The sequence below is a fragment of the Medicago sativa genome, chromosome 1 (assembly GCF_051527215.1).
Source record: "Medicago sativa cultivar Bolivia chromosome 1, Bolivia_mono, whole genome shotgun sequence".
NCBI classification, from domain to species: domain Eukaryota; kingdom Viridiplantae; phylum Streptophyta; class Magnoliopsida; order Fabales; family Fabaceae; genus Medicago; species Medicago sativa.
This window is the reverse complement of record NC_140749.1, coordinates 13,402,201-13,421,571: the sequence shown is the minus strand read 5'-3', so window position 1 is coordinate 13,421,571 and position 19,371 is coordinate 13,402,201. Positions and strand designations below refer to the sequence as shown.

The 19,371-nt window shown below is 33.7% G+C and overlaps 3 protein-coding genes and 1 pseudogene across 4 annotated transcripts; all 4 read left to right on the top strand.

Annotated features, from left to right (window-relative positions):
- Positions 1 to 1,322: 1,322 nt before the first annotated feature.
- Positions 1,323 to 4,890, top strand: LOC146952842 (histone-lysine N-methyltransferase ATXR6-like). The gene is made up of 6 exons (XM_085706543.1): positions 1,323 to 1,645; positions 1,907 to 1,987; positions 2,527 to 2,756; positions 3,564 to 3,664; positions 3,750 to 3,962; positions 4,434 to 4,890. Exons 1-6 carry the CDS (start codon positions 1,405 to 1,407, stop codon positions 4,591 to 4,593), a joined length of 1,026 nt encoding a protein of 341 aa, XP_085562669.1. The 5' UTR covers positions 1,323 to 1,404; the 3' UTR covers positions 4,594 to 4,890.
- A 37-nt stretch (positions 4,891 to 4,927) lies between these two features.
- LOC146952840 (histone-lysine N-methyltransferase ATXR6-like) lies at positions 4,928 to 9,574 on the top strand. Of its 2 annotated transcripts, none has more exons than XM_085706519.1 (5): positions 4,928 to 6,559; positions 6,638 to 6,875; positions 7,311 to 7,462; positions 8,463 to 8,743; positions 9,222 to 9,574. In XM_085706519.1, the coding sequence occupies exons 3-5, from the start codon at positions 7,340 to 7,342 to the stop codon at positions 9,232 to 9,234; spliced, it is 417 nt and encodes a 138-aa protein (XP_085562645.1). In that variant the 5' UTR covers positions 4,928 to 6,559; positions 6,638 to 6,875; positions 7,311 to 7,339; the 3' UTR covers positions 9,235 to 9,574. The 2 variants fall into 2 exon arrangements, with proteins under 2 accessions (XP_085562645.1, XP_085562638.1); XM_085706512.1 differs by having other exon boundaries at positions 7,023 to 7,462.
- On the top strand, positions 5,718 to 6,725 carry LOC146952841 (histone-lysine N-methyltransferase ATXR6 pseudogene; annotated as a pseudogene).
- A 3,831-nt stretch (positions 9,575 to 13,405) lies between the features above and the next one.
- Positions 13,406 to 19,085, top strand: LOC146952839 (histone-lysine N-methyltransferase ATXR6-like). The gene is made up of 9 exons (XM_085706504.1): positions 13,406 to 13,576; positions 14,536 to 14,636; positions 14,713 to 14,925; positions 15,407 to 15,601; positions 15,830 to 16,113; positions 16,340 to 16,575; positions 17,562 to 17,662; positions 17,746 to 17,961; positions 18,709 to 19,085. The coding sequence occupies exons 4-9, from the start codon at positions 15,516 to 15,518 to the stop codon at positions 18,866 to 18,868; spliced, it is 1,083 nt and encodes a 360-aa protein (XP_085562630.1). The 5' UTR covers positions 13,406 to 13,576; positions 14,536 to 14,636; positions 14,713 to 14,925; positions 15,407 to 15,515; the 3' UTR covers positions 18,869 to 19,085.
- Positions 19,086 to 19,371: the final 286 nt, after the last annotated feature.

Sequence of the window (19,371 nt, the reverse complement as noted above, 5' to 3'; positions counted from 1 at the left end):
TGTACATTACTTCTTGAAACTTAAGAAAGTGTTGCTTTTAATGTCGACTTTGTTTTTTCTTTCCATTTTTAGATGCTTAACTAGTGTCTCGGACACTGGTTAACATGACCCAGAAAAAATATTATACTTCCCCAATAAAATAGCAACCTTAATTACAATAAAATTGGTTCTAATTTGTCTTTGTAAGCATTACTCAACTGACAAGGACGTTGCGCTATTGAAGTATTAAATAGTCGAGCTTGAACCCATTATCTACCACTTATTCACTCAAAGGATGAATTGCAAATCATCAGGCTATTTGAAGGAAAAAAGAGTTTGAAATTGCATTCTTTTATTTTCAATTTTGCAATTAGTCTTTTAATTTAAATAAAATTATCAATTCTTGTTTTTGACCATGCAATTTGATTGTCAGCCATAAATTGTTCATTTTCATCTCCTTGTATCGTTTTGATTGATATTCATTTGTCGTTGTATGTTTGATCACAACTCAATTTAAACTATATTAGACATGTTCTTTGTTTTCATGTCAGGTTACATTATATTTCATTTGGTCATTATTATAGGTTAAAACAACCACTCAAATCCTTCTAAATTATAAGTTGTTTTGGAAAAAAATTATCTTAAATTATAAGTCATTTTACGATACCAATGAAACATTAATGTTTATTTTTTCTACTATACCCTCAACTATTTCTTACTCTCTTTTCTTTCATTTTTTTAATTTATCTTTACCGTATAATTTATTAAGGATAATTTTGTAAAACATATCATGATTTCTCTTTTCCACACAAAATTAATTACATTTCTTAATACAAAATTAATTACATTTCTTAATACGTTTGAAATTTTCAAAATAGTTTATAATTTGAGATAGATAGAGTATTTTTAGGTTCATCGAATAATTAATGTATTTGGTTTATATATATTGACATGATACATCAATTGTTCGATGAATCTAAAAAATCATTTTTGTTTATAATAAATTGGTCAAAATTTCTTAAAAGGACCAAAATTACACAATTACCAAAAAAAAAATTATCCTTAAAAGGTTACAATACATTTTGAATCATATTCCAAATGTGTGTTTTTCTTTTGAATAAATTTTCCTCAAATATTTAGTAAATGATATTAATAACATTGAATTGAATAACCTTTTACGTTATAAAGACTTTTTTAACAATTTATCAAAAACAGAGTAAAAAACAACGGCAAACAAAACAAAAAGAAAAGAAGAATAAAAAGGAAAATGGCGCGAGCTGAAAACAGTTCCCGCTAAAGAAAACAAAAATAACCCCGCGAAAACGCCTCTTCCAATTCTTACTACTTAATTACAAACCCTATTATTCCTCTTCTCATTTCTCATTTCTTACAACGCCGATTCATTCTCAAATCCCAAATCTCACCATGGCTTCACCACTTCGCCGAAGAAGAATTCCAGCTCCCAAAAAACAATCCACAACCTTCAACGATGATGACGACGTCGTTTGCCAGAAATGCAACTCCGGCAAATCCCCAACTAAGTTGCTTCTTTGCGACAATTGCGACAACGGCTACCATCTCTTCTGCCTCACACCTATCCTCCCTTCTGTACCTAAATCCTCTTGGTTTTGCCCTTCCTGCTCTCACAACCCCAAAATCCCCAAATGTATGCATCCTTTCATTTGATTTCATTTCATTTCAATACGTCAATGTTTGGTATCACAGTGAGTTTGTCGGAGTCACGACAAATTCGCTCTGATACCAAACATTCACAACACCTAGGGTCGTGAATACTCTAATTTAATAGTATATCATAATGTAATATTTTAATAACGTGATTAGATCTGGTATTTATTTATTTAGATTTTTTTTTTCATTTCTTATATTTATTGTTTGTCTATTGACGTTATGCTGTTTGGGAATGCAGCTTTTCCTCTTGTACAAACCAAAATTATTGATTTCTTCAAGATTCAAAGATCCGTTGATGCATCTAAGATTCTGAATCATGGTAAGCTGAATCTTATTAAATTGATAATTGATTGTGATATTAATGTTTAGAGAATTTGATTGGATGGATTGGTTTGGGTATTATCTTCTTTTTAAGTTATAAGCTGTTTTTACAAGTTATTGTGGAGAGCTTGTGATAAAAGCTGAAAACAGCTTATGAATAATGTCATAAGCTGTTTTCATAAGCTAATGTGGTCAACTTGTAAAAATAATATGTTTTCACAAGCTATTATGGATAGCTTGTAAAAATAAGCTGAAAACAGCTTATGAACAAAGTCATTAGCTATTTTTCACAACCTATTGTGGAGAGCATGTGAAAACAGCTTATGAACAATGCCATCAACTGTTTTCACAAGCTATTGTGCAGAACTTGTGAAAATAAGCTGAAGACAGCTTATGAGCAATGTCATAAGTAGTTTTCATAAGTTTTTCCAAACAGTCTTACAAAAGTTATGTTAGTAGATAATCTCAAATAAGTCGATACAAATAGACTCTTGATTTTTAATAATTGAAGTGTGTGTTTTAAATTGTGGTTTTTAGATTCAAAGAAGAAGAGAAAGCGGAGTAGTAGTTTGGTGGTTTCAAAAAAGAAAAGGAAGTTGTTGGTATTTGTGCCAAATGATGATTTGAAGAGGAGATTAGAACAGATGGCGTCGTTGGCAACCGCGTTGACTGCTACTAAAACGGAGTTCAGTAATGAGCTTACATACATGCCTGGAATGGCGCCAAGGGATGCCAATTCTCCTGTTCTTGAACGTGGAGGAATGCAGGTAACTATTTAACTTAATTGAGTTTGTTAGTTAGGTATTATATTGTTGTTAGGATACTTTTGGTTAATAAGCTTGCATCTCAGTGTGCATGTTGGTTGTTTGGTGTTGAGTTATGTTTGTATGAGGAACAGTTAATTGAAAAATTCTACTGTGGACTAGTTTGATAGTATATTAGTCTATTGTTGATTAATATTTGAAAATTGTTTAAAACTTTAACAACAACAGATGTTGCCTCTTTGTCGTCATGGCTAAGAGTTTGAGACATTGAATTGATTGTTGGTGGTTCAACAAAAACAAGATAAAACGATTATGCATTTCTCAAAACTCAATCATATTCATTTTTCTTTGTTTTGTTGAACTGATACTGGTTAGGTTGTCAACACTAATTAGGTTACTGTCCTAGTTGTACAAATGAAGACGACTATGAGTTTATACTTTTTGAGAGCTGGTGGCATTTGTGCTATTAGATGATTATCTCTTAATACAAGCGCAATGTCTTTGGCTTCTCAACTTATGCTCAATGTAGGACTTGTCTAGTTAAGCTGTCTGCAGAAAACTATAACAGCAATAGCCTAGTACGCAGTGTTACCTAGAAATAAAGGCAACAAAGTTTGCAATACTGAAGTATAAAATGGTCTGTCTACAAACTAGTTTGGATTTTGGCACACTGCACTATTTGTCATGATTTGGATTAACTTTTTTGTATTATGCACACCACTTAATCAGATTATCAGAGCACAGATGTTTATAACTACTGTTGTTATATGCATTAAGATTTGATGCATGTTTGTATATATTTTTTCTCAGGTCTTATCAAAAGAAGACACCGAGACTCTTAACTTGTGCAGAAGTATGATGGAAAGAGGAGAATGTCCGCCCCTCATGGTTGTTTATGATCCTGTAGAAGGGTAAGTACTTATGCAACACAAACTGAAATCAATTTTTTCATCTTTTGCAATTCATTCCTGACTTTTAATTTTCTTTTTTTTGTAGGTTCACTGTTGAAGCAGACAAGTCCATAAAAGATTTGACAATAATAACAGAATATGTTGGAGATGTAGACTTTTTGAAGAATCGGGAATATGATGATGGAGATAGCATTATGACACTTCTTTCTGCTTCTAATCCTTCACAGTCACTGGTCATCTGCCCAGATAAACGTAGCAATATAGCACGTTTCATTAATGGAATCAACAATCACACACCGTATGTTTCTTCCTTTTTCAAATTTTATTCTCTGCATATGTAGGAAAGTTACTCCCTAAATACAATAATATAATATAGTGAGAAATTGGCAACTTCATCTTAAAGAATGTTATCGGTGTGTACACACTATGAAAGACACACACTGTCTCCTGTTTTGTGTGTTTTAGAAAGGGGAAAATCTCTAACCAGTAGTAGCAATTGATAATTAAGAGTGTTAATAACGACAGCGTAGTTATATTTACCCTGAAATCTGTTTAACTTGAGTCAGTTTAGTGCAAATTGACTTTTGGATTTAATTTGAATAGCACTAATATCCACCTGGCCTTTTCATGTAATGCTAAGATGAGTACTTTCAACTTAAAAACTTCTTGAGATTCATGCATGATCATTGCAGCTCATGTCAAGTTGAACATTTTATATTCAACTCTTTTATTGAAATGACTACTAATGAAATTTCTTGTTTTTATGCAGTGAAGGAAAAAAGAAGCAGAACCTGAAATGCGTGAGATATAATGTTGATGGTGAATGTCGAGTTCTTTTAATTGCAAATAGAGATATAGCAAAGGGAGAAAGGTTGTATTATGACTACAATGGATTAGAACATGAATATCCAACTGAACATTTTGTCTAATTGTGTAGCCTGTCAATAACAACTTATTGTAATAAGGAAATGATATCTTAACAGGGAATTGTTAACTTGTGATTTTTTCACCTCTAAATCTATTAGTTGATTCAATTGTATCTCTGGCATTGATAGCTTCAAAGAACTGAAACTATAAAATTGTTGTTTTGTCCATCGGTTGGGCATGTAAAGTTTAGTTGTTGACATGTAATTTTTAGATACTTCTGGTCTACCTCTTCTATGGCCAAACGGATATTTTTATGTATAAAACATTTAAGTCTCTAATCTAATTTTAATTTACGATGCAAGTAGGTACAGTATTATTGATGCTCAAAAAGGGCATCAAGAATCATGAGATAAGCTTGCATCTGAATTATCATGTATAACTAAGGATAAAAGTTTACTGAATCATCAGTAGTTGTGCCAATAAGAAGATAAAAGTTAGTCAAATCATAGGAAATCAAATACAGCACAAAAAGGAAAAACATTACTGTCACTACTGCATGCTCACAATATCTTGACTCTGCTGAACCAAGTGCTTCACAAAATATGACTTGTTGTATCTAGAGTTGAAGTTGCTCCAATGCAATGTGTGATTGCATCCATATCTTGTACTAGGGTGTTCAACCGCCTTCTAAGTGTTAGACTCTGCCCTGGTTGGTGTTCCTCCATATCTGCGGTAATGTTTGTTTTATAGATAAGTAAGCAAATGTTTGGTTGAGTGGTAGACAACTGCCACTGAGTCTAGAGTTCCCTAAGTGAGATTTTTAGAAGTTTTAATGTGTAGTTTCTGATTTATTGTGATTTTTCATCACGATTTTAGTGTTTGCCGAACACATTAAGTATTTTAATTGCATGTCTATAATATGGTTTAGGGTTATATATGTCTATGGTCCACGGTAATACTTAGGACTTGTGGTTTTTGGTTTTTATTGAGTGCTAAACATCTGGATTGTCTCTCTTAATGGCAAATTACTTCATAAATGTGAAATGGGTATTTTTAAAGATTTGTGATCAATAAAAGAATCAAAGGATTTAGATGATTGATTATGTTGCTCGACATATCTCTTTCCTTCCATAAGAAGCTGCTGCCGTTTGTTCTGAGTGATGATTTTAAGAGGAGATTAGAGTAGATGCCTTCATTGGCAAGAGCGTTGACTGCAACTAAAACTGAGTTCAGTAATGAACTTATATACCTGAAATGGCACCAAAGAGATGCTAATTCTCCTGCTCTTGAACATGGAGGAATACAAGTAGTTATTTAACTATTTGGGTTTGTTAATTTGGGTAGTTATTTAACTTTTTGTTGGTGCACTGTCAACTACCTGTCAATGTGTTTCTGCTGTAGAATTCGCCATGGTTTGTTGTAGGGTTTATCTTAACCTCAAATCATTGTTTTTTGCTAAGACTAGCTACCTACCTGAATATTGAGAAACTAGAAGTCAAGTAAGAATAGAATACCATTTGTTTTGATAGAAAAACTCAGTGCCACAACATAAAGGCAAACAAATATTTTTTTTATTTTTTTTATTTTGAGCTGTTGGTTGATTATCTCTAAATACAGTCAAAAAAACCTCGGCTTTTCAACTTATGCTTAATGTAAGACCCGTCTAGTTAAGCTGTCAGCTGAAAACCATGCAAGCAATAGCTTAATAAGCGTTACATAGTAACAAAGACAAATTGAAATTTGCAACACTGAAGTATAAGTGGTTGTCTATAAACTAGTTTGGAAATTTTAACAATGCGCTATTCGTCATGATTTGGATCAACTTTGTTGTGTTACACGCTTCACTTAATCAGATTAGCAGAGCACAGATGTTTACAACTCCTGTTGTTTTATGCTTTTAGATTTGATGCAAGTTTGTATATTTCAGGTCTTATCGAAAGAAGACACCGAGTCTCTAAACATGTGCAGAAGTATGATGGAAAGAGGAGAATGTCCGCCCCTCATGGTTGTTTTTGATCCTGTAGAAGGGTAAGTATTTATGCAACTGGCATTAAAATTTTCATATTTTGCACTCCATTTCTGACTTTCAATTATGTTCTTTTGTAGGTTCACTGTAGAAGCAAATAAATCCATAAAAGAGTCGACCATAACAACAGAATATGCTGTAGATGTAGACTTTTTAAAGAATCCGTAATATGACGACGTAGATAGCATTATGACACTTATTTTTGCATCTAATCCTTCATGATCGCTGGTCATCTGCCCAGATAAACATGGCAACATAGCACGTTCATTAGAGGCATCAACAATACTCAGGCATGATCTGAAGGAGCATTGGAGATTGGTGAGATTTCAACTTGTACCTTTGTCATTGACAGCTAGTTGAAACTTTAAAATGGTTGTTTTGTTTATGTGTTGGCCATGTATTGACAGATGAATATTTATAAAACATTAATGTTTCTAATCTAAATTAAATATGCGCTGCAAGTAGGTGCTCAATTTCTCATTTTGGTGATTGTTCTTCTGGCCATTTGGGAGATATCTCCAGTAGTGCTTTTAAGCACAAAAAAAAAAATACCTATGGGGAGTTATGACTTGATAGTTTGAGCAATTAAGGGGGGGCATTTGAGCTATTCTCTCTCATTTCTCACTTACACACAAACAAACCCCTGTTCTCACATCCCAAATCTCATGGCTTCATTGAGTCGAAGAAGAACACAAGTTCCAATTCCAGCTCCCAAAAAAACCCTCAAACTTCAGCTGTTGCTGTTTGTGCCAGGTGATGATTCAAAGAGGAGATTAGAACAGATGGCTTCGTTTACAACAGCGCTGAGTGCAACTAAAACGGAGTTCAGTAACGAGCTTAATTATATGCCTGGGATGGCACCATGGGATGCTAATTCTCCTGCTCTTGAACGTGGAGGAATGCAGGTAGTTAATTAACTTGTTTGGATTTGTTAATTACGTATTGTATTTGTTGTGAATTTATTTGTTATTAAGCAAGCATCTCAGTGTGAACGTTGATCGTTGGAGTAGAGTTGTGTTCTGTGTGAGGAATGGTTTCTTGACAAATTCTACTGTGGACTACTTTTATAGGTAGTTCACCTTTGACTAATACCTGAAAATTGTTTAAAACTTCAACCATGAAAGATATTGCCTCCTTGTTCTCATGGCTGAGAAGTTTGCTTGATTGTTGTTTGTTCAACAAAAATAGTGAAAATGATTATGCCCTCCTCAAAACTCTATTTATATTTGTTTTCTTTGTTTTTGTTGAGCCATTATTGGTTAGGCAATCGTCATAGTCATTAAGATGATAAGAATTGTGAGATTCAACTTTTGAAAGGCGTCATCAATAGTCTATAGAGTTGTGGGTGATCTTTAAGTATCGGTGCACTGAGGACTACCTGTCAATGCGGTTCCACTGTAGAACCTTCCACGGTTTATTATAACCTTCAAATCTTTCTTTTTCCTTAAGACTAGCTACCTGCTCGAATATTGAGAAACTAGAAGTCATGTAAGAATAGTAGACTGTTGTTTTGATAGAAAAATTCAGTGCACAACATAAAGGTAAGCAAATAAAGTTTTCATATTTTGTGCTATTAGTTGATTATCTATAAATACAGGCAAAATATCTTTTGCCTCCCAAACTGTACTTAATGTAGGACTGGTGCAGTTAAGGTGTCTGAAGAAAACTATGACAACAGTAGCGTAGTTTTTATTTCATAGTAACAAAGACAAATCAAACTTTACAACACGGTTTGTCTACAAACTAATTTGGATTTTTGCACACTGCTCTATTTGTCATGATTTCGATCAACTTGGCTGTGTTATGCACAACACTTAATCAGATTATCAGGTCACAGATGTTTATTGCTATTGTTGTTATATGCTTTTAGATTTGATGCATGTTTGTATATCTTTTTTTTCTCAGGTGTTTTCAAAAGAAGACACCAAGGCTCTAAACTTGTGCAGGCGTATGATGGAAAGAGGAGAATGTCCACTCCTCACCGTAGAAGCTGATAAATCCATAAAAGAATCGACAATAATAACAGAATATGTTGGAGATGTAGACTTTTTAGTGAATCGGGAATGTGACAATGGTGATAGCATTCTGACACTTCTTCTGCTTCTACCCTTTCAATCGCTGGTCATCTGCCCAGATAAACGTAGCAACATAGCACATTTCGTTAATGGAATCAACAATCACACTAAGTATGTTTCTATTATCTTCGAACTTTATTCTCTGCATATGTTGAAAAGTTAACTTCCTATTAGTGGTAATACGAGACATTGGGTAACTTCATCTCAAACAGTACTGTCAGTATGCTGTATGTACACACTGTCAAAGACACATCGTCTCTCCTGTCTTGGATGTTTTTAGTAAGGGGGAAGTCTCCTCCAATCAAGGGTAGGCAATTGATAATTAAGAGTGTTAATAATGACAGCATAGTTATATTTACCTTAACCTATTAAACTTTAGTCAGTTTAGTGCAAATTGACTAAATTGTTGATTTAATTTGAAAAACAGTAATATTCACTTGGCCTTTCTGTGTAATGGTAACATGAGTACTAGTACTTTCAACTTAAAGAACTCGTGCATCATATAATATCAGCTATTGTCAAGTTTAACATTTTCTTTTCAACTGTTTTATTGAGACAAATACTAATGAAGTTTCTTGTTTTTATGCAGTGAAGGTAAATAGAAACAGAACTTGAAATCTATGAGATTTAACGTTGATGGTGAATGCCGGGTTCTTTTAATTGATAGAGATATAGCAAAAGGGGAAAGATTTTACTATATGACTACAATGGATACGAACATGAATATCCAACTGAACATTTTGTCAGTGCTCTACAGCTTGTTGTAATATGGAAATAATAACTTTAACAGGGAATTGTTAACTTGTATTTTATTCTTCTCTAAATCTATTAGTTGATTCAACATGTACCTTTGGTATTGATAGATAGATAGAAAGAACTGAAACTTAAGATATTGTTTTGTCCATGTTAGATACCATGTGAACATGTAATGTTTGGATGCTTCTGGTCTACCTCTTTTATAGTCAAATGGTTTTTTTTCTATATAAAAGATGAAAGCCTCTGATCTAATTTTAATTTGTGGAACAAGTCTTGCACTGCAAGTAGTTGCAAGATTATTGATGCTAAAAAATAGGACTTGTTGTATCTAGAGTTGAAGTTGCTCCAAAGCAATGTGTGATTGCGTTCATATCTTGTACTGACTGGGGTGGTGGTTCAACCGCCTTCTCAGTGTTGGACTCTGCCCTGGCTGGTGTTCACCGTAATGTTTGTTTGATAGATATGTAAGCAAGTGTCTGGTTGAGTGGTGTACAACTGCCACTGAGTTTAGAGTTCTTTCACTGTGATTTTAAGAAGTTTTAGTTTGTAGTTTCTGATTTATTGTGATTTGAATGTTTCCAAACACATGTAAGTATTTTATTTGCATGTCTATAATATGGTTAAGGGAAAATAACTTTATAAATGCAAAATGAGCATTTTAAACAATTTGTGATGACTTAAAGAATTCAAGGATTTAAATGATTGATTATGTTGCTCGACATATCTGTCAATTTTCAACAGAGTTTTGGGTGATGGTTCAAGTATCTGTGCATTGTCAACTACTTGTCAATATTGTTCTTTGTAAAAGCCGCCGTGGTTTATTATAGAGCAGCTGAGTGGGGGCTTAGAAGGGAAATGGGATATAATGTACTCCCTCTGGTCCTATATGTAAGAGAAAGTCGGTTCAACATCAATGGAAATGAGAACGTTTATGGGTGGTTGATCCAATTGAAATGGTATTTAGAAGCCAACTTTTGGATACGTGGCAAACAGGGTTACTTTGTTTGCATTCAGATTTCAGAGGAGAAGCTTCCATATGGTTGTCTTCATGGCAGCAAGACAACCAAAATGCAGCATGGATTTTTTTTTTGGACTTCATTAAGGAATTCATCCCAGACCTGTGGGAAATGATTAAGGTCTCAAGAAGGAGAGAAGCAAGAGAAGAAGGGGTGGAGAAGAGATATAAATCGGTAATGAATTTGAGAAGAAGGAAGGACACCTCAACACTCATGGGTTTGAGGGGCGAACTCTAGTCTCACGTGTAAATCACGCAACAGAAACATGGATGAAGAGAATGGGGTCCAGCGTGAGGGAGGAAAGGCAGATTGAGCAACCTTCATAGGTTATAATCAGTTCAACATCACCGCCAAAATCGCCTAACACTGATCTAAGGGCAGTGATCCTTAGGTTTACATTGGAGGGGATGGTGAATGAACCGATGAGGGAGAAAACGACTAAGTTGCTAACATTGTTAAAGGACAAAGGGAGATTGCAAGAAAATCCGAGTAACTCGTCTTCCTTCATTTTTGCCATTGCCTTTTTAGACCTAAAACACTCACAACCACCTCCCTCCCAATCCGAGTTTTGCTACATTTGAATCCATCGAAATGTTAGTTCGCGTTTGCTCAAACATTTGGTGTGTTAAACATTAATCGTGTTCTACATGCCGAACCAATAAAACAAATATTTTTTTTTTTGACAAAAAAACACATAATTTTTTGTTGTTGGGGTATTATGTGATTTGTTTGCAAATTTTTTGGTCTTTTGTGTTCTGATAGCTTTCCTATTATAAAATCTAAAACCCCAAAAATACTTTTTAGAATCTAGATTCCGAACATGAGCAATATAAGATTTTCGGATGGCGCAGGAGAGCAATGAGGTGGGTTTAGTTTTAGGGTTACGCAAGTTTTTTGTCTCTATATAAATACATCGAATTTTGATTTTAATCTTCTTAAAAAAATTGTATTGTTTTTGATCCTATAGTTTTGACATGTCATTGATATTTTTCGAACATAATATTATAAGACATAATAGACCGACATAACTTGAACTAACCTTAAACATAAACATTTCATTGACATTTGACATTACTATGAATGTAAGTGGACCGTTTAAAAGTACCAAAATGAAGTGGATTTTTTTTTTTAATAAAAGACATTATTTTTAAGAGAAATAATATTTTTACAACTATTTTATGATAATTTTTGGACAACTCGTATTGCTCTCTTTCTTTTGAGAAATTATTGACTCTCATTCTTCTTCCCTCTGTTGTTTTTGACGAATCCAAAAGTTATCATCAAATATCATTACTCTATATTTTTAATTGAGGTAATAGTCATTTTAGTTCCTGAATGTGTAGCGAGCGGCCACAATAGTACTTTAATGCATCGAAATTTCAAAATAGTCCTTAATTATACACTTTGTTAGTCAAAATAGTCTTTGATATTAAAATGTTTTCCTCATATTTTCATACCAGTCCTTATAATTACTTATCTATTGTCATTTTAATCTCTATATGAAAGAGTTATTGCGAGCATTAGTAGATTATTTTAACGTCCTTTCAAAAAAAACGATTATTTTAACGTCATGGACTATTTGACTAACATAGGGGAAACTATTTTAAAATTTTGATACATTGAGAGTTGATTAAAGTGACCATTACTTTATTTTTTAATTTAAGGACGAAATACAAATACTCGTTTACCCTTAATCATAAACCCAAGAAAATTGCTGTTGACACATTAGCTTTGGCTAGGACACACATGTAAAAGACGTTTTTACCCCTTCGGTAGTTAACTGCCGAATTATGAAACCGGCTGCAGTTAACTACCGAGGAAAACTTCGGCAGTTAACTGCCGAGGAAATCTGAAAACTTCGGCAGTTAACTGCCGAGGAAACCTCAAACCTGTTTTTTTTTATATTTTTTTTTGACAAAAACCATTAATTCTTTTTATTCTTTAAACCTAAATTTTCCTTAATTAAATTTAATTCTTTAATCCTTTTAAGGAATTAAACATAATTCTTTTTATGATTTCATTCATGTGATTTTGTTGCCATAAATGAAGAAATACGAGAGATGAATAACATCTGCAATCAGTAGTTAATGGACCTAAAATGATGATTCAATAAAAAAAAATGCAACAACAAAAATGTTACAAATGATAGAATAATTATATTTGTAATTATTAGTAATTAATTATAATATTTCAGATTTTTTTTGTTGTTGACAAATTATAATATTTCAAATATTATTCATCTCTCTTTCAAATAATTATATTTGTAATTATTCTATCAATAATACCTTTTTTTTGTACAAATAAAACCACTTTTCTATTCTTAAAAAAAACCCTCTTTTTAATTAAGAAACGTGATTGAATATGTAGTAATTATAGGATCTCATATTTTTTTATTTATGGCAACAAAATTATATGAATGAAATCAACAATTTATAAAAAGAATCGTGTATTTAATGGCAACAAAATTCATATTTCTTCATTATGGCAACAAAATCACATTAATGAAATCATAAAAAGAATTATGTTTAATTCCTTAAAATAATTAAAGAATTAAATTTAATTAAGGAAAATTTAGTTTTAAAGAATAAAAAGAATTAATGGTTTTTGTCAAAAAAAAAAAAACAGGTTTGAGGTTTCCTCGGCAGTTAACTGCCGAAGTTTTCAGATTTCCTCGGCAGTTAACTGCCGAAGTTTTCCTCGGTAGTTAACTGCAGCCGGCTTCATAATTCGGCAGTTAACTACCGAAGGGGTAAAAACGTCTTTTACATGTGTGTCCTAGCCAAAGCTAATGTGTCAACAGCAATTTTCTAAACCCAATAGAAGAAACCGAAAGAAATGCTCATTTGATAGCTATCACTGTAAACTCGACGGCACAACACGGTAAAGAAATAGCCAAGTATAGAAGTAATGCCCCATCACGATGGAAATAATATTTCAATATTCATTACGATATGGTGAATTTTACACATGCAGGGAAAGTGTAGGATAGAAGAAGCAAGGGTGGCAGTGGCACATTCCATTACACATGCAGGTGTAATTAATGAGACTAACTTCGCAAATTTTGCTTTATCCAATGTCATTGGTTCTTCTCAAGCCAAATATTATTGGGGTTATGCAATAGAGAGGAAGATCAAACTTATGTCGTTGGTTATAATTCTAATTGACGGACCAGGTATTCCTATAATAGATCATCTAACATGTCGTGGATCCTAGTTTATATTCATGCTTGTATCATCATTTGTTTTCCACACTAATGCATTATTTTAGCATGTGGTAAATAATGAGTGGGGGGAGATGCGTAGTTGGCTAGGTTGTTATGCAGCTACAAAGCACAGACACTCCTCGAATTAGGCGTGTTCCAGTGTCGGACATGCATTGCTGTCAGAGCCCGACACATATAATTGTATTAAATTATGTCATTTTCTCAAATTATTATTGGTGTCAATGTGCTAGTGTCTGTGTCGCGTGTCCGGTGTCTGTGTTCGTGCTTCATAGGTTATGCTTACTGTATAAATAGTGAGGTGGGTGAATTGTTGTAGTATGAGTATGCAAGAATATCGTTGGAACCATTATGGTTAGGCACAAAGAGTGTTTTTTTTCCATCTCTAAGGAGTTTGGCTCCGAGAAAGAGTTTCCTCCATCTCTGAGGAGTTTGGCTTCGGGGGTAGTTTGGGATTCACTCTCTTCTACATGGTTCTTTTCTTCATCCATTGAATACATTTTCTACTATTTTATCTCTATGGCGTCATTTGATCCATGTAGCCGACCCCACTTAGTGGGATAAGGCTTGGTTGTTGCTGTTGTTGTTGTTTATCATAACCTTCAAAATATCTTAAGCTTTTCAACTTATGCTTAATATAGGACTTGTATAGTTAAGCTGGCTGCAGAAAACAATATAAGCAATAGTTTAGTAAATGTGACATAGTAACAAAGACAAATTGAAATTTGCAACGCTGAAATATAAGTGGTTGTCTATAAACTAGTTGTAAATTTTTAACACTGCGCTATTTGTCACGATTTGGATCAACTTTTTGTGTTATGCGCAACACTTAATCAGGTTATCAGAGCACATATGTTTATAACTTTTGTTGTTTTATGCATTTAGATTTGATGCAAGTTTGTATATTTCAGATCTTATCGAAAGAAGACACCGAGACTCTAAATATGTGCAGCAGTATGATGCAAAGAGGAGAATGTCCGCCGCTCATGGTTGTTTTTGATCATGTAGAAGGGTAAGTACTTATGCAACTGTCATCAAAATTTTCATCTTTTGCACTCCATTCCTGACTTTTAATCGTTCTTTTGTAGGTTCACTGTAGAAGCGGATAAATCCATAAAAGACTTGACAATAATAAGAGAATATGTTGGAGATATAGACTTTTTAAAGAATTGTGAATATGGTGACGGAGATAGGATTATGACACTTCTTTCCGCATCTAATCCTTCACAATCACTGGTCGTCTTTCCAGATAAACGTAGCAACATAGCACTTTTCATTACTGGCATCAACAATCACACACCGTAAGTTTCTTCCATTTTCAAATTTTATTCTCTGCATATGTTGGAAAGTTACTTCCTATTAGTAGCCTAAAATAGTATAGTGAGACATTGGCAACTTCATCTCAAAGAATGGTTTTAGTATGTACACACTTTCAAAGGCACACATTGTCTCCTATCTTGTATGTTTTAGAAAGGGGAAAGTATTCAATCAATGGTAGGATATTGATAATTAAGAGTGTTAAAAACGATAACATAGTTATATTTATCCTAAAACCTGTTTAACTTAAGTCAGTTTAATGCAAATGGACTCATTTGTGGATTTATTTTGAATAGCAGTAATATTCACTTGGCCTTTTTATGTAATGCTAAGACGAGTACTTTCAACTTAAAATCTCTCTTGAGACTCTGCATGATCATTGCACTCATGTCTAGTTTAACATTTTCTTTTCAATTGTTTTATCTTAAATAACTAGTACTAATGAAGTTTCATGTTTTCATGTAGTGAGGGGAACAAGAAGCAGAACATGAAATGTGTGAGATTTAACATTGGTGGTGAATGTCGGGCTCTTTAGTTGCTAATAGATGTATATCAAAGGGGGGAAGCTTGTACTATGATGGATATGAACATGAATATCCAGCTGAATATTTTGTCTAATTGTGTAGCATCTGTCAACGATCCGGAGCTTATTGTCACTTTGTAAGGAAATAACTTTAACTAAGTATTGTTCACTCTTGATTGATTTTTTTTCATCTCTTAACCTATTAGTTGATTAAACTTTACCTTTGGCATTGACAACTAGAAAGAATTGAAACTTTAAATGGTTGTTTTGTTTATGTGTTGGGCATGTATAGCCTAATGAATATTTTATTTATATTTATAAAACATTAATTTTTCTAATCTAAATTAAATTTGTGCTGCGAGTAGGTGCTCGATTTCTCATTTCTCACTTACACACACAAGCAAACCCTCGTCTCACATCCCAAATCTCATGGCTTCATTGAGTCGAAGAAGAACACGAGCTCCCCAAAAAAAAACCTCTATCTTCAACAATGACGACATTGTTTGCCAGAAATGCAACTCCAGCAAATCCCCAACCAAGTTGCTTCTTTGCGACAATTGCAACAAAGGCTACCATCTCTTCTGCCTGACTTCCGTCCCGAAATCCTCTTGGTGTTGCCCCTCTTGCTCCCACAACACCAACACTAAATGTACGCATTCATTCTTTCATTTCAATTACGTCAATGTTTGGTATCACTATATATGGTGACTCACCGTGATTCTGAAAAATTCACTGTCATACCAAACATTCACAACACCTAAGCTGAATCTTATTAAATTCATAATTAATTGTGATATTAATGTTTAGAGAATAGGATTGAATGAATTGATTTGGTTTTTAATGATTGAAGTTATAATATTTTTTTTGGATTTTAGATGTAAGGAAGAAGAGAAAGCGGGGTAGTCGTTGGGTGAATTCGAAAAAGAAATGGAATCTATTGCCATTTGTGCCGAGTGCTGATTCTAAGAGGAGATTAGAACAGATGGCTTCGTTGGTAAATGCGTTGGCTGCAACCAAAGCGGAGTTCAGTAACGCACTTACATATATGCCTGGAATGGCACCAAGGAATGCAAATTCTACTGCTCTTGAAGATGGGGGTGGGGGAATTCAGGTAGTTATTTAACTTGTTTGGGTTTGTTAATTAGGTATTATATTTTTTGGGATTTTATTTCTTAATAAGCAAGCGTCTCGGTGTGAATGTTGATTGTTTGGCGTAGAGTTATGTTATGCGCGAGGAATGGTCTATCACTCTATTGACATATTATAAGTTGGACTACTTTTATAGGTAGTTAATACTTGAAAATTGTTTGAATATTCAACCATAACAGATGGTGCCTCCTTTGTTCTTGCGGCTGAGAAGTTTGATTTATTGTTGTTTGTTCAACAAACATAAAAGAAAATGAGTATGCCTTCCTCAAAACTCAATTTATATTCATTTTCTTTGTTTTTGTCGAACCATTATTGGTTAGGTCATCGTCATAGTCACATAGATGAGAAGAATCGGGAGATTCTACTTTTGAAAGGTGTCGTCAATCAAGTTTTGGGTGAGGTTGGTTCTATCGTAGAACCTGCCACGGTTTGTTACAGGGTTTATCATAACTTTCAAATCTTTGTTTCTTCTTAAGATTAGCTACCTGCCTGAATATCGAGAAACTAGAAGTCAAGTAAGAATAGTAAGACTGTTGTTTTGATAGAAAAATTCAGTGTCACAACATAAAGGCAAGCAGATAAAGTTTTCATATTTTGTGCTATTACTATTAGTTGATTATCTATAAATACAGGAAAAATATCTTTGGCCTCCCAAATTGTGCTTAACGTAGGATTTGTAGATTTAAGGTCTCTACAGAAAACTATAACAGCTATGCGTAGTTTCTATTACATAGTAACAAAGACAAATCAAAATTTGGAACAATGAAGTATCAAATGGTTTGTCTACAAACTAGTTTGGATTTTTGCAACTGCATTATTTGTCATGATTTAGATCAACTTGGTTGTTTCATGCACAATACTTAATCAGATTATCAGAGCACATATGTTTATAACCATTGTTGTTATATGCATTTAGATTTGATGCCTGGTTGTATATCTTTTTCTCAGGTACTATCAAAAGAAGGCACCAAGGCTCTAAACTTGTGCACAGATATGATGGAAAGAGGAGAATGTCCACCCCTCATGGTTGTTTATGATCCGCTGGAAGGGTAACTGCTTATGCAACAAAAACTGGCATCAACTTTTTCCCGTTTTGCACTCTAATCCTAACATTAAATTTCTTCTTTTGCAGCTTTACCGTAGAAGCTGATAAACCCATAGAAGCTTTGACGATAATAGCAGAATATGTGGGAGATGTGGACTACCTAAAGAATCGGGAAGATGATGAGGTGATTAATAGCATGATGATGCTTCTTTATGCTTCTGATCCTTCACAATCGCTGATCATCTGCCCAGATAAACGTAGCAACATAGCACGTTTCATTAGTGGAATCAACAATCACACTCGGTATGTTTCTATTATCTTCAATTTTTATTATCTGCATATGTTGGAAAGTTAACTTCCTATTAGTGGTAATATGTGACACTGGCAATTTCATCTCAAATAATACTGTCAGTATGCTGTATGTACACCCTTTCAAAGACATGGTGTCTCTTATCTTGGATGTTTTAGCAAGGGGGTAAGTGTACTCCAATCAAGGGTAGGAAATTGATAATGAGTGTTAATAATAACAGCATAATTATATTTACCTCAACCTATTTAACTTTGGTCAGTTTAGTGCAAATTGACTGAAATGTTGGTTTTATTTGATTAACAGTAATGTTTTTTTAAGCTAAATAAAAAGAGAAATTCAAATGATTGGGGGGACATAAACCTGACTCAGTAAAACCACATGACATCCATAAAGAATTTTGCAAACAGAGCCAAACTACACCAAAAGTGGTATGGAACAAACCTTAAAGGGTAATGAAAAAACACAACTAGACAACAACGAATTGAAGCTACCCGGCAGAGAAACCCAAATCCGAAGCAAACAAACACCCACCACGCGCACAACCTAGCGAACACGACAAATTGATTAATAAAAATATTCACTTTGTCTTTTTATGTATTGGTAACCAACCTGAGTACTAGTACTTTCAACTTAAAGAACTCGTGCACCGTCATCTCAGCTCACGTCAAGTTTAACATTTTCTTTTCAACTGTTTTATTGAGACAACTACTAATCAAGTTTCTTGTTTTTATTTTATGCAGTGAAGGAAAAAAGAAGCAGAACGTGAAATCTGGGAGATTTAATGTTAATGGTGAATTTCGGGTTCTTTTAATTGCTAAAAGATATATACCGAAGGGAGAAAGATTGTATTATGACTACAATGGATCCGAAAATGCATATCCAACTAAACATTTTGTTTAACTGCGTAGCCTTTGTCAATGATCTAGAACTTACTGTCATAAAATAACTTAAGCAGGGAATAGTATCTTTAGCATTGTCAGCTAGAAAGAACTGAAATTTTAAAAGGGTTGTGTCCATGTGTTGGTCATGTATCTTGTTAGATGCCTTGTGGATGGATATTTATATTTGTTATAATACATTTATGTTTGGAAAATAATTTAAATTTGTGGCTCAAAAATGGCATGCAGAATCTATGAGTTAGCCAAGTGCTCATCATCCAAAAGATTATGTTACTATATACACTAAAAGTGTAGTGAATCATCAGTATTTTGCTAACTTAATATAGAAAAGTTTGTTGAATCACAGGAAAAACATTACTGTCACTACTGTGGTGAGTCATAGTAGTGCTTAAGCAACTGAAATTTGTTTTCAAGCCGCTCCTCTACTCCTATTGCATGCTCACAGATACCTTGATCCTGCTGGTCCAGGTGCTTAACAAAATATGACTGATATTGTATCCAGAC

Coding starts and splice junctions, on each gene's coding strand:
- LOC146952839 (XM_085706504.1), top strand. CDS start 15,516: ATGATGGATATGAACATGAATATCCAGCTGAATATTTTGTCTAATTGT. Junction 17,663..17,745: donor GTTTATGATCCGCTGGAAGG/GTAACTGCTTAT, acceptor CTTCTTTTGCAG/CTTTACCGTAGAAGCTGATA. Junction 17,962..18,708: donor GGAATCAACAATCACACTCG/GTATGTTTCTAT, acceptor TATTTTATGCAG/TGAAGGAAAAAAGAAGCAGA.
- LOC146952840 (XM_085706512.1), top strand. CDS start 7,223: ATGGCTTCATTGAGTCGAAGAAGAACACAAGTTCCAATTCCAGCTCCC. Junction 7,463..8,462: donor TTGAACGTGGAGGAATGCAG/GTAGTTAATTAA, acceptor TTTTTTTCTCAG/GTGTTTTCAAAAGAAGACAC.
- LOC146952842 (XM_085706543.1), top strand. CDS start 1,405: ATGGCTTCACCACTTCGCCGAAGAAGAATTCCAGCTCCCAAAAAACAA. Junction 1,646..1,906: donor CAACCCCAAAATCCCCAAAT/GTATGCATCCTT, acceptor TTGGGAATGCAG/CTTTTCCTCTTGTACAAACC. Junction 3,665..3,749: donor GTTTATGATCCTGTAGAAGG/GTAAGTACTTAT, acceptor TTTTTTTTGTAG/GTTCACTGTTGAAGCAGACA.